This window comes from Atheta coriaria, unplaced genomic scaffold (genome assembly GCF_025399875.1).
Source record: "Atheta coriaria isolate IRGN ID8LTWV9N9 unplaced genomic scaffold, Caltech_Dcor_3.1 hic_scaffold_54_pilon, whole genome shotgun sequence".
In the NCBI taxonomy this organism is placed as follows: domain Eukaryota; kingdom Metazoa; phylum Arthropoda; class Insecta; order Coleoptera; family Staphylinidae; genus Dalotia; species Dalotia coriaria.
Window position 1 is genome coordinate 29013 of NW_027045496.1, and position 13911 is coordinate 42923.

Below are 13911 nucleotides of genomic sequence, written 5' to 3' on the forward strand. Positions count from 1 at the left end.
CATTTGAAGAACCCACCGATGAAAATATCGTACAGAACATTAGTGCTAAGGAACAACTCGAAAGTGATGGGGAAGAGGAAGTCGAGGAAGCACCATTACCTACCGCAGAGGAGGCATTAAAAGCTGCAGAATTATTATCACGATTTGTTCACAGTAATATTAAAAATGATAATTTGACCATAGCAATGTCTTCTATACACAATAGTATTAGAGAATGTTTTTACAATAAATAAACGGAAGCAGACAAAAATTACAGATTACTTACAGTAAAATATACACTTGTATGTGTTATAATGTGCTGATTACGTGCAATTTTGTTTTTATTTAATAGGTATGTATACATATAATTATATTGAACACTCGGATGAGTTTAAAAATAAAACGTTTATTGTTACTTGAGTTTTTAATTATAATTTGACAAATGTCTTATACTACTTGACTTATTTAGTCGAGCTGCTAATAATAAGTGACGCTGCTTTGCAACGCGCGCCATAAGTAGTCGCGAAGAATGCTGACTCTACAACTTAGAAGATAAGGCGAGATGCGCATAATATAATTATATGTAATTACTATGTTTTTGGATTAAAATACATATTAAAGTACATATGATGTACATATTTACATAAAAAAGATTTTTCATTTCACAAAACGCTTTGTATGACGTCCGCTTATTATGACGTGTTTGTCAATTCCTTTCGATGTCATTATAAACGGACTCTACTGTACAATATGCATACAATATTCACTTATGTAGTAATTTGAAGCAAGAAAAGCACAAAGGGGGTTTATCGCTGCAACCTGAACAAAATGTTATAATTCGCTTCGATTTTTGAAACGAAACTTTCTTCCCCCCTTGGCATTTAAATGTTTATAGCATTCGCGGCAAAGCTTCCTTGCTGTTCTTGCAGTGTCCGAGTATTTTTCTAAATAATGCTTTTCTCCCTTTGGCACCTCCTGTAATTGATCAGGTAAACTAAGGAGTCCATCTATTACGATCTCTCGCAATTTGAGTAAATTTAGTTTCTTTTGTTCCCCATTTTTTGTGATGTACCACGCATTTATAATGGCTGTGCCACAAATTATTTCAATTACAATCTTTTTATACTACATTATTGTTTTTCGGAGTGCACTATAATAAGATGTAAGTTGATCTGATAAGTCCACTCCTTGTTTTGCTTGATTATAATCTTTAAATGCGTCAGGTTTTAGTTTTCCTTTGGATCTTCGCATAATTTGCAGGAATGGGAATGAGCTGGTACACCGCTCTTGTGTCGGTCCATTCCAAAAATTTTACTTCTTGTTTATTTTGTACACAAAACATTTCACCGCCTTTTTGTTTTGCTTTGACTTTCCCTGACAAAAACTTTCTATTTCTTTTGACGGTACCACAAGAGTAAGTATTTTTCCGAAGCAATTCCTCGGCTAATGGGACGCTGGGGTAAAAACTGTCCGTGTGAGAATGACCCACCTTAGCCATTTCTTCATTTTACCCGGCATATACTACTATACTGTAAGTGTACCCGTTCGGAAAACATAGTGTGTATAATTTCATTCCAAATTTATGTCGTTTGCCGTGAAGGTATTGCCGAAACCAAAGCCGTCCTCGCCAAGCAATGATCGACTCATCAATCACAACCTCTGATCCTGGAATAATAATAACCGTTGAACTTTGTTTTTAGTTCAACAAAAGTATTAAAAAATTCGTTCAGCTGGTTTTCCGTGTTATTATCACTAAAATGTAGATAATTTAGTATGCCAAGAAAGCGATCTCGCTTCATAATTTCTTTAATTTTTAGATTGGTGTACATTTTAGTTTTGAACCAATACATCCTAATTTCAGGAAAGCATGGAATTCCCATTATTAGCAAATTTGCTAGAAACTTTTATATCTTGTCATAACTTACTGCTGTCCATTCCAAGTTGTGTTTTTCAGTGCTGGTACTAGTTACTGCATCTTCTTTCATTTAATTTCGTCTCTGGGTTCAATATCTGTTCATTGCATCAACCATAAGATGCAAAATGCTATCGTTTATAAATAGCTTGTACAGCAAATATGGATCATTGCAATCCACATCTACAAATAACTGTTCATTCAAACCAGGATTTATAACGTTATTGCCTGTTTCTGTAACGGGCCCCCAAATTTCATCTTCAATGTTGACGTTTTTTAGATGAGCCTTTAGATTCAGAATCCGTAAATAAGTTTTCGTAGGAAGATGACCGCGGCTTTGGCACCCTTTTCTTCAAAATGATCGACTCATCGGAAGAACTTTCGCTATCAGTTAGCATCCGCATTTCGTTTTCGTTCTATTGAACATAAAAATATTTTATGAATTACATATATGCACAATAAATAAAGAAAATAGTACTTACCAATAAACAAGATATCGGCAATATTCAGCAATAATTCAGATGTAGATACGAAGTTACACACAGCGCGATGACTTGTAAAATATGCGTTCGCTAACGGTATTAGTCGTGCCAGTTGCTGTGCTCGAGCTGTGATTTACACAATTTGAAAAATAGACAAGCGCTGCTAGATGGACCAGCCAAAGAAATATTGAGCCGGTGTCAAGGTGTTAAAGTTAACCTCAAATCTACATATGTGACACTTGTTTGTTATGAATAAATCAATGAATGAATGAATCAAAGACTGATGAATGAACATAAGTCTCACACAAATGATCGGCAAACTTCGCTCCATGTCGGTTCCATTCGGAATTCAATTCGTGTGGGTTCTAGTTACGCCCAACTCGAGTTAACTCGAGTTACTTACTTCAGTCGACCATCGCTAGTCTAGTTTATGTATGGTACGTCGGCAATTTGTCGCTGTTTGTTGGTTAGGGTGCATCAATCTCTTGTGAAGGAATAAAGAAACGGCTGATGTACCAGTGAAATATTCTCAATAAAATAACCCTTTAAGATGAAACACAATATAAATTATAATATTATAAATTGTCATAAACTAAACGAAGCCATGCCAGTTAGGCAAAACATAACCAAAACGTGCAGCAACTATCACCACAGCTATCACCACATGTGACAACGAATTAATTTAAATACAATACCAGGGAATCCGTTAAAAAACCTTACAACCTAAACTAAACCTAAAAAATGTATCACAAAACGATATAAATATTAAATCCAAAAATGGAATTCAGTGACTACATTAATGCATTAAAAACTAATCAAAAATTAAATGTAATACTGCAAAGCAGTCAGAGATATTTTTGAAATATTAATTGTAGATTAATATTACTGTGAACTCCTAATGAACACGTAATTAGTCAACTCTTGATTGTGTGTGCATTATCCGACAGTTACTCATTATGTAACAGATGTGTTGGCGGACTATGCGTCGCCTATCACTCTCTCTCTCTCTCTTTCTCATTCATCATCTTTTTCTCAGTTTGTCTATTCTCGTCTTGGCCGTTCAGCTTTGCTTGAATTGCTGATCCCTAGATGTCTTCTTCTTCACCTTTAGTGGTGCACTGTCAGCTATTTCTACTTACGAATTTAGTATGAAATACCGGTATTTCGAGGCTGATACACATCAAATTCCTCTGATGAACTTGAGATTGCTCGAAAAATTTTTCCTTACATACAAAAAAATTTCTTAAGCGATAGCTTAATTACCATGCGCAACGGAGTGACACTTAGGTGCCGACCGCTTTTACAATCTTATTTGTATAATTTAATTCTAGCGATATCTAATCGGTAGCCCAAGGGTCAATTTATGACATGACGGACCCTTGCTCATCTGTAAATATGTTTACTATCTATTTCTAATATTAAGATTTTTGGTGTACATATTATGATATTACTGTTGATATTGCACCACTGTACAGCTTAATGTCTTTATTGTCCACATCCGAGGCGACGCACTATCGGCACTAAATACGTACAACACAAAATTCCAAGTTCGAAAACATCACTAATGTGTCTGCCGCTTTTCTGTTTGCGGTGCAAACATGCTGGGGGCCGGCGCCGAAGAGGTGTTATATGAAGGCTTCATGGTGAAGCTGTTTGGTGGTGGCGAACATCCTGTCTGCTGATGGTGCTCAGCGACTTCGTTGATATAATTGAGTCCTTGCTGATACATATTGATGATGTGAGCATTATGCTCTTTTGCCACTCTTTTGGATGCTATCGTGTTCATCACTTGATGTGTACAGTGCATTACAATCTAAACTCTTCTTATTTGTCGTTATGTTGCATATTAGTAGAAACTTTTCATCAATTTCTTGAGCTGATTGAATGTTGTGCTTGATTTTCTCAATGTCAAACATCACCTGCATTAAAAATTCTCCTCTTGTGATTTGTGAGATTCCCAAATGTTCTTCAAAGATTCCAGACGTTACATTTTCTATTGTGTATTAAGTGGATGCTGATTTGATGAATGTTAGCAGCAAGAATATTATAGGTATCACATAAATTTTTGATTTGGACTTAGATTCCTTTATTTTTGTTGCTGTTTCGTCGCTTGCTGATTCGAGTAAGGTGCGGCCGCCGTTCCGTATGTAACCGTTGTCAGTTCTAACTCGTCGATGAGGTCGTTTGAGTCGAATCTCCATAAATTTTTTTGGTACCGTTGATGTGCCTTAGCCACTGTGATTTGTAGGTATATCTTCTCAATGTCTGCTGTGAAGACAATTATATGCTTTTATGACTCGGACCGCATATATACAATCTTAATTGTATTTCTATTTGTATTTACGGTTTAATTTTGGGTCAAGCATTGAAGCAACCATCAACGAAGGATGACGTTCAAATACTCGTATAGTGAGTTTTTCATGTTTGTCATCATCTCGTCATCATTTTCACATCGAACTTGTAATTTGTGGTTTAATAATGATATCAAAGGTATTACTATTGATATGCATGCATCACTAATTGATAAAGGAAGTGTGACTTCATAAAACAAAATTTAAAACTGCTATAATGTTCTTTATCACTTCCCATTCCTTCGAGAGAATAACATGAAACTTAACATGCCCAACACTGTACAAGTTGACTGCTTTTTTTTGCTTTAAAAGTCTTGGCAATATCACGCACGTATGTGCTGTTTTACCTCACATCAACATCTTGCCCCACAGCATGTTCTTACAGTCCACATTGTTTTTGATACTCAATCAATTTCCTGGTTGCTGTCTCACTATAGTGGAAATGGCTTATGATTTTTCTGCATTTTTTAACAAGTCCTTACTTCGTCAGAAAATAGTGCTAGTTTTATCACCATGTGTATTGTGTATGTCACATAACCTATAAATTCATAGTGATTATGCATCGCGCAATTTTTGCTACATGGCCACGTAGGACCAGAAAAATCTTGCTGTTTGTATTTATTTATTTATTTAAAAATATTCCTACGCCAATCGGCATTATACAATTAGATTAGATACTATATTGCAAAGTAAATATGAGGGGGGAAAGAACAAAGAGAACTTAAAAGAAAATAGTTTTGAGAATGACTTTAAGCCAAAATTAGGGGAATTGTAGTAGACGTGATCTAGCCTCTGGAATGAAAGCACCAAGCGAGCCACTGTAGAAATCAACCTTGTTATGCAGGGCGTTGACAAGTTGAGCAATGCGGTTGTGAGGACCATTATACACATAGTTTTTGGTTGTTTTTGTAGTTTTAAGTCTATTGATTCATCATTTCTGTAAATTTTTGCTCAACATATTGACTGGTATGATCTTGTTCCAGTTGACGATTAAGGATAAAATGAGCAGTAAAACTAAGAAGTGAACGTGTTATACATGCATTAGTCCAGATATCGGTGGTAGCACTCACCCACTCGCTTCTTAAAATTGAAGTCCTTACTTTAGATTGCATTATTTTATAAATGTTGCTATCAGCGATGTTCTAAAATATTTTTCAAATTTTACCCGATATTTGTGAACTGCGTGTGGAGCATATCAACGATTATATGGTTCATTATTGCTTTATCAATCCTCTTTGTAATTAGGATTGCGCGAGGAAGCGAGGATTGTAATATTAATTGATGCTGCAAATGTTAACTGTATATTCAAAACACAGGAAGAGATGCACTCTCAACTAAGGCTACGCACGCACTGCAGCATTCGAGGGTTGCACTTCTGGAGGGGTACATCTGGTTGCATACATACTCAGTTGAAGTAACTCTTACAACTTAACACTCGCTTAAGCGTTACTTGTTTACAATGGTTACAATATGTGTCATTTAACACATGATACAAAAAAATACAGACATTCTAAAATAAGACCAAACCATAGTAGTAAAAAAACATTACGATTTAACATAGGTATGTCAGAAATGAGTAATCGAATTGATATTTCTTTTCTTTACTGATACACATTTTCTGATTTACTGAAATCATTAAAACCGACTAAATTACGTAATTTAGAAAATGTATCGTAAGGTAAGTGTTTTGTCAATATATCAGCTGCTTGTTGCTTGGTGTTTACATAATCTACATCATTTTCTCTAATCATTCTCATCATTTTTTTCTAACAAAGTTATATCTATTATCTATGTGCTTCGTTATGTGATGATATTCAGGATCCTTAATTAACTTTATAGCACTTTGATTGTCAATGAATAAATTAATGGCACTGATTGGTTTCTTTAATTCACTGCATAGTTGCTTGATCCACATTGCTTCTTTTGTTGCTTCTGATGCGGCAATAAATTCTGCTTCCGCTATGGAACAGGTTACACTTCTCTGAAGTTGTGTCCTCCAGCTGATGATGTTGTTATTTGCCAGGAAAGCAAAACCTGTTGTTGATCGTCTGGATTGCATGTCACCTGTTGTGGCCTAGTCGACGTTGCGACTTCGGTTACACAGACTTGCTGCTCAGTTAATGTTACACAAGAAATTTGGTTAGATACTGATTTCTATTTGCTCCTATTCAATATGTTTATCTCTGATACGTCATGTACAAGAGTCCAAGTAATGACGTACGTCTGCTAATGATTGAAGCCTTAGTACATCCGATTAGCAGAGGCAAATATGATAAAGGAAGAATACATCATTTGGAAACTTAACATGTCGTACGCAAATTTAATATACAAATATTATTGGTGGGACAACGGTCATAACACTCATCCCCCCTTATAAAAAGAATTCCCTTCGTCCCGAAGGCACGTTGGTTTCCGGAACTCGTGATGTTGCTGGATCTTGTGGTATTACTTTGCAGTACGGAGTATAATGTATGGCATTCGCAGATGGTTTCAATGCCATGAAATGTCTTACAGATAGAAAAATCCTCCAGCATGCTGTATTTGTTACTTGCTGCATCAATTAGCATGTATGGTTGAACATGCTAATGAATTTTTGCGGGTATTGGGGAAGGGTAATTTGGAGTTTGAGTAAAATTTTAATTGGGATAGTTATCAGCATTGCCCGATCGCTCATCCAAATGTCGATTCTAGTTCGATTCATGAAACCGTTTATTGTGGATGTTAAGTTACCGGTTACCATAAGGTTTCTATTGAGCTGCTTTGCTTTCTGATTGATTTCTACGGCTGATTTGTTATAACTATCTATTGCGCTTTACATGACATGTATTTGGTGTTGTAATAATAAGTCAGAGTTGTGGTTTTGATTTGTTAGTTCCTTGATTGAGGATTGGTAATATTGAGCGTCGTCCGCGCTTGGTGTTCCTATTAGGTATTTTAGGATATCAGATCCGGCGTTTAAAAGTCCCCGTTTGTTTCTGGTATTCGTTGCGTGGCTTACTAAATCCCTTATAGCTATAACTTTACTTGCAAGTTGGGGTACTTTGCTCTCTATAAGGTTCTCTGCTGGATTGCAGTAATTTGTTGGGTTTTTCACGCAAATTGCTTTTAATTCATTAAGTAATGTTTCGATTATATGTAGGTTGTTTTCCAACTTGTCTAAATTTGTGAATTATGGGCCATATCCTGATATGAAATTCCAGCACTTGTGTTGATTTTTTTTATTTATTTGTGACTTTTTGAGTACAACCCATAATGGACTATTGTATGGACTTGATGACTGTTGGACGATATTTTGATTTAATAATTCGTTAATTTGCCTGTTTACTTCATGCTCGTGAATTTTCGGAAATCTATAAATTTTTGTTGTTTTGGGCTTGTTTAATTCTGTGATAATTTTATGATGTACCGCATTTGTGTGAGTTCGCACGTCATTAGGTAGGCAGAGAATCTCGTTAAATTCATTGCAAATGTCTGCAATTGTGTGTTTTTCTTCCCGGTTCAAATGTTCTAGTCTTAGGTTGTTTAGGACAGCTTCTGTTCTATTTATACGTGGTAAATGTACGTTGAAATGAAAAATTTGTGATTCTGTGTGTGATTCAAATGGTTCAAGTTCTATGGCATTTGCGACATAAATGCCTTCTTTAATTTTTGGACATACGCTTTCTGTGATCAGGTTAATTTGAATCGCTGTTTCGTGACAGGTGGCAGTGCAATACATTTTTCTGATGCTGGTTCTAATTTAATTTTTATTATTTTGTCTATTCCGAAATTTTCTAATTGGACATATTGATCTTTTATGTTTATTATAGCATTATGTAATTTCAAAAAATCCATACGGATTATTCCGTCAAATTCGAAGTTAAGTTCCGCTTTGATTATATTAAACTTGATGGGTGTTATTGTATTTTTGATTTCAATGTAAAAGTTCCCGTTGTTTGCATTGCTGCGTGTTTGCTGATACCCAATATTTCAGTTTTCTCGTTGGGATTAAAAGTGAGATTGGTTAATTTAAGTTTTTCGGGTTTAATTATAGATATTGCTGCGCCAGTGTCGATTAGAAGTGAGAAATAGAATTTTTTTCCGTATTTATCTTCGTGTAGTAGATTTAGAACGCATCGGTTTTTATGGTTATTCTCGATGACGAGACACTCCATTGGTAGTTCATTAGAGACATCTTTGCTTTGTGATATTTCGGTGGTCTGATTAATTGGTCTATGGTTTAAACGATTATTTGATGGGCCTGAATTTTGTTGATGGTATTGATTGGTTTGAGTTTTGAGGTTTGTTTTGATTTCTTTGGTTATTATATTGACGTTTACGACACTCGTCAATCTCGTGGCCATCTTTCTTATAGTAACGACAGAATTTTCCGGTTAATGGCTTGTTTCCTCTATATCGACAGTCGTTAGTAAAATGAGTATTTGTTTTGCAGTTTGAACAATATTTAATGAAATATCATCTCTACCGTTGACATAAAGTCTTCATAAAGTCAGTAGTTGTGGAAGTTTTCCTGGGCCCTTCATGCTCTCTTTCTTTCTGTACCACAACAATAATTTCGTAACGCTCGCAATATATAGCCCGGGCCCAAGAATTTTCCCTTGAGTTTCAAGCCGGTGCCGAACTGTGTCCTTTTTATGGCCACCAAATCTCCCGTCTGGTATTGTGTGGCCATTTTTCTTACTTTATTAAAAGTCTTCTTGTTTTGTTCTTCCCTTTCTGCAATCTTCCTTTTGGCTTCTTTACGTAGCTCACACCGTTGTTCTTCAAACTGCTCTGTCCATTCTTCGTCGATAAGCTTCTTCATCTGTAGACCTTCTTTGATGCGAGCCCCTCCCGAACAACTAATTGAAATGGAGACTTTCTCGTGATCTTGTTTATCGTCACATTCAAAAACGTATGTACCTTATCGACATGCTGGTACCATTCATCCACATTCGGAGCAGTGAATTTTGTCAACAATGGTATAAGTGCCCATTGACTTTCTTCACCTGCCCTGTTGTAATTAGCAAATGCTTAATGTGCTCTTCCACACAATATTCTTGGAAAGCATTGGATGTGAACGCCGTTCCCCGATCAGAAACGATGCTTGGAGGATTTTCAAACCCAGCAGCTAGCTTCTTCATACGATTCCAGACTTCTGCAGTATCCGTTGATTTCGTAGGATAAAGCCACGTAAATGTTGTAAAAGCGTCGACAATTAGAAAAATATGCGTGTATTTTTTCTTTATGGCTGTCTTGGGGCTCACAGAGTCAACGTGGAAGGTATCCAGCGGTGCATCTCGTTTGTCCAGTGGGTTTAAGTACCCTTCCTGTCTACCTAACTTACGCTCAGCTAAGATGCAAATAAGACAGTTTGCTATGACATGCTCGACTTTCTCTCGCAGCCCCTTAAACCAAAAATCTTGTTTTACAATAGCTTCAGTCTTTATGACACCAAAATGCCCACGCTCATGTGCCTGCCGGACTACTTACAACTATCGGTAAATCGTCTTTACAACATTTGTATTAAATATTGTTCCTAATAATATATCCCTCTCCCTGACTGCACGCTTCGGCACCTAAAAGTTTACTGACCTCATTGTCCTTTTCTTGTGTTTAGACGTGCAATTAGCCCGTCCTCACTCTCAGTAACAAATGTAATGCTCGGTAAGGGATTTAAACGGAAATCGCTTCAAAATGTAATTCAGTCTCTGATCCCAGTCAGTATAGTTTAAGTACGGGCTCATCGGTAAGTACTGCTTTCAAAGTTTCAAATGCTTCTGTCTCTTGTTCCCCAAAATAAAACTTCATATCTCTCTTCAAGAGGTCTGTCAACGGCTTGGCTATCTTCGCGTAACCCCTAATAAATTTTCGAAAATACCCCGTAAGGCCCAAAAAGCTTTGAATTTTTTTGACCGACGTCGGCTTGGGAAAATTTTGAACCGCCTTAGTTTTATAGTCTGACGAATAAGAATTCCCTTCTCAATAAACTCTTTGAAAATTGTAGTTATATACTTTTGAAAGACTACTGGTGAGATTTTTAAACCAAATGGTAATTTAATAAATTCGTACTGTCCCGTCGGCGTAACAAAAGAGGTATATTTACTTCTCTCCTCATCTAACGAAACATAGAAAAATCCATTATTCAAATATAACTTTGAGAAATACAAAGGTATTGAAAAATGCAGATATTCAATGGATTCGTTAAGCTCGTGGAAATCGACACAGGTTATAGCGTCTTTTTTTCCTAACTATAACTATAGGACTCGCATTTTTAATACAATTTTCGCGGTTATCCCTACGTCTCGCGTCTTTTCCGGCTTGTAACTTTTGATAATATGGCGGATCGCTTCCCGATAATGCGGTTGTTCTACGTGTGTCAAATCTATTTCACGTGACCGCAAGCCCAAGCGGTTGCGTGGGGCCTAAGGATGGCGACATCCGCAGGCGAAACGTCCCCCGTGAGTTGGACTAAACAGACCTGTAGGCTGTCCGACAGGCTCACGGGTTTGGAGGCAATTGCCAAGACGGCAGCTGGGCCCGTGAAAGGTTGGGCTTCCTCAAGGGAGATCGGTCGCGATCTCCAAGATAGCTGCGTCGGTGAGGAAGGAAGAAGAAGCGGCAATCCTCATCGTCGCGGAATATGGGGGAGATGCGGACGAGGCCAGGAAGAGACTGCCCAAGATTGACCCGGAGCAAGAAGGTAAATCTACTGGCGGCAGAGAAAGAAGGGAGCGAGGAGCCCAGGTCAAATGCAACGGTCACATTATCCACGGACACCCAACCGTTCCGAAAAAGAGGTTTGTGTGCACTGCGCACAAACGCATAAAGTGCCCAAACCGCCAAGGGGCTGTCCATTAATGACATTTTTTCATTTAGTCCCTACAAAGAATAATAAAATTTTTACAATTATTATTTTAGTGTGCGAATCGTTTTAGCAAAATTAGTTCAAAGAGACGTAAGACACAAATTATATAATTCAACAATATTTATTATTGAATGCAAAATTTTACCCAAGTACACTTAGTGAGTTAATAACAAGAACTGCTCCTCGGAACCAGAGGTGTCCCTTTTATATCTGATGCGGAATGTAATGTGACGTGAGGACACCTCGGGTCCCGCACCCAATTGTATAAAGTCCGTTTAGTCTAAGTAAGAACAGAGTGTCCCTTTGTTGTCTGTTCTACCCTCAATAAAATATTTAGTATATTGCCTTTGTTTAGTCTGGGCAAGAAACGCTTGCCAAAAGGCTATTGATATATTTCTACCTATTATTGTCATAATTGCCGGGACTGTCTGACCGACTTCTCGCCCTGTTCACTATTGCTAACTTTATACACAAAAGAAATATAGCAACGTATATAATAAAAATTGAAATTGAAAACATTAATAAAAAAAATAATTAAAAATGAATGTACGCTATGCTACATTATAAGATAATATTATTATCTTTAAATACAGATAAAAACTATCATTTATTTAATTCATAAATTACACTATATTATATATACACTATTACACAGTATTACACTAGTCCATGAACATATTTAATATATATTGTCCTCGGACCACGGATTTGCAAGACTTTCTTCAACACTAACAACTGGATAGGCATCTTGCAGGTCAGTTGTTGGCGCTGTGTTTTGTTGAAAATCCACTTCGCTTTCATCGAGCCACTCGGTGTCATCATTTTCAGGCACAACGCAGAGAATTTCTCTCGATCTGGCGTTCGATCGTCGCGTGAGAATGCGTGAAGGATGAACATTGTGCATCTCTACACTATTATTAATATTTCTACACTGCTTGTGACATGAATTTACGTGTTCTTTGACTTTCTTCTTTGTACAGAAATACAAACCACACCACTGACACGTCCTTTCCAAAAGTTGCTGACGATCCTTTTGCAGACTAGGGCAATACAGATCATAGGGCATTTTGTTAAAGCCATTATGCGTTGGGGAGATTCCAAGAGACAGACGCAAAAGAAATGTAGCAATCGTTTTGCCATCATGCTCTTGAGGCTTTAGTATACACAGGCCACTAGACGACTGCAAAATTGGGTAAGGAGATATCATGAAGCATTCCGGCAAAATGGATCGAAGAGAACTCCGCACATGTCCACAGCAAGCGCGGCCATCACACTTCAACACCTGGTAATAATATTAAGATATCTTAATCATATTGTCGTATGAGATAAAAGAACAAATGATAAAATAATATGTGAGATTACTAATGTACCTGAAGCAAATACTGGCTCTCTCGCACATGCTCGCTACACCACTGTGGAGAAGGCAGGTCTGGAACAAAGCTTTCAGCCTTGTCATCGGGCTCTACATACTCTGCTACAACGTCATGGCCGTCGATAACCATTTTCTTCCATACTTCTGAGAGAACTTCTGCAGCCTTCTGAAAGTTCTTTTTTTCAAGATCATGATCTTTTGTTCTTCCTTGTTCATCCAAATGATTTCCATAAGAATCATGCGGAAGTATAAGTCCAGATAATTCCCGGCTTAAAGGTGCCCTTCTTCTCTCAACACGGTTGAACGCGCTTCTGCCAGGTGCATTTGTAAAATTCTTCATCTCGCATAATTTCCTTGAAATTGTCGAGAGTCGCAAGCATATTAAGGTCCACAGCATGAGTAGAAGCTGTGGAAGAGGAATGTTTGCACAGATGGTGAGATGGTGTAATGGACAGGCCCTTGAAGGGCCAGCAAAATGTGGAGCGTGCAAGGCAGTAGGCTGAACACACTCGCACAATGTTAAAAACACGATAGCCTGCCTAAGCTATCAGATTGCTCGAAAGCAATATATAAGCAAGGTTGGCTACGTAGGTGACTACGAGTTGGCAAACGCTACCACTTTCCGTATTGATCACGTGGGAAACTCCTACGTCCTCGTGAGCATTTGGCAGTTCGGTGACAACCGCCATCACTATGTTACAAAATTAGCATATATTGATGCGTAGGTTGTATTTTATTAACGATTAACGTAATTTATTAAAGAAGATGCTCGGACGTCGAAGGTCGAGAGACGCGTACGGCGTTGAGCGATGCTGGTGGTCAAGCGCCGCGAGTCACCCAGCATTCTTTGCTGAGCACCCTTAGTGCGGTCTAGTCGGCGGTGCTCGTGGCTCGGCGGCTTGAGGTGCGGCCTCTTCCGTTGGGGGTTGTAGGTCGCGGATGTTGTAGGCGTTCCGGACTTCGCCGCT

General features: G+C 37.7%; 1 protein-coding gene and 1 long non-coding RNA gene across 2 annotated transcripts; both read right to left on the minus strand.

The window, feature by feature from the left end:
• Window positions 1-365: 365 nt before the first annotated feature.
• On the minus strand, window positions 366-8442 carry LOC135802802 (uncharacterized). Its single transcript, XR_010550627.1, has 2 exons — window positions 2374-8442; window positions 366-2307 (listed from the first exon to the last, which is right to left on the minus strand). It is a non-coding gene; the product is annotated as an uncharacterized lncRNA (long non-coding RNA).
• A 3752-nt stretch (window positions 8443-12194) lies between these two features.
• LOC135802803 (uncharacterized) lies at window positions 12195-13522 on the minus strand. Its single transcript, XM_065316432.1, has 2 exons — window positions 12942-13522; window positions 12195-12853 (listed from the first exon to the last, which is right to left on the minus strand). Exons 1-2 carry the CDS (start codon window positions 13338-13340, stop codon window positions 12251-12253), a joined length of 1002 nt encoding a protein of 333 aa, XP_065172504.1. The 5' UTR covers window positions 13341-13522; the 3' UTR covers window positions 12195-12250.
• Between the last annotated feature and the right edge of the window lie 389 nt (window positions 13523-13911).

Coding starts and splice junctions, on each gene's coding strand:
- LOC135802803 (XM_065316432.1), bottom strand. CDS start 13,340: ATGCTGTGGACCTTAATATGCTTGCGACTCTCGACAATTTCAAGGAAA. Junction 12,854..12,941: donor AGAGCCAGTATTTGCTTCAG/GTACATTAGTAA, acceptor TATTATTACCAG/GTGTTGAAGTGTGATGGCCG.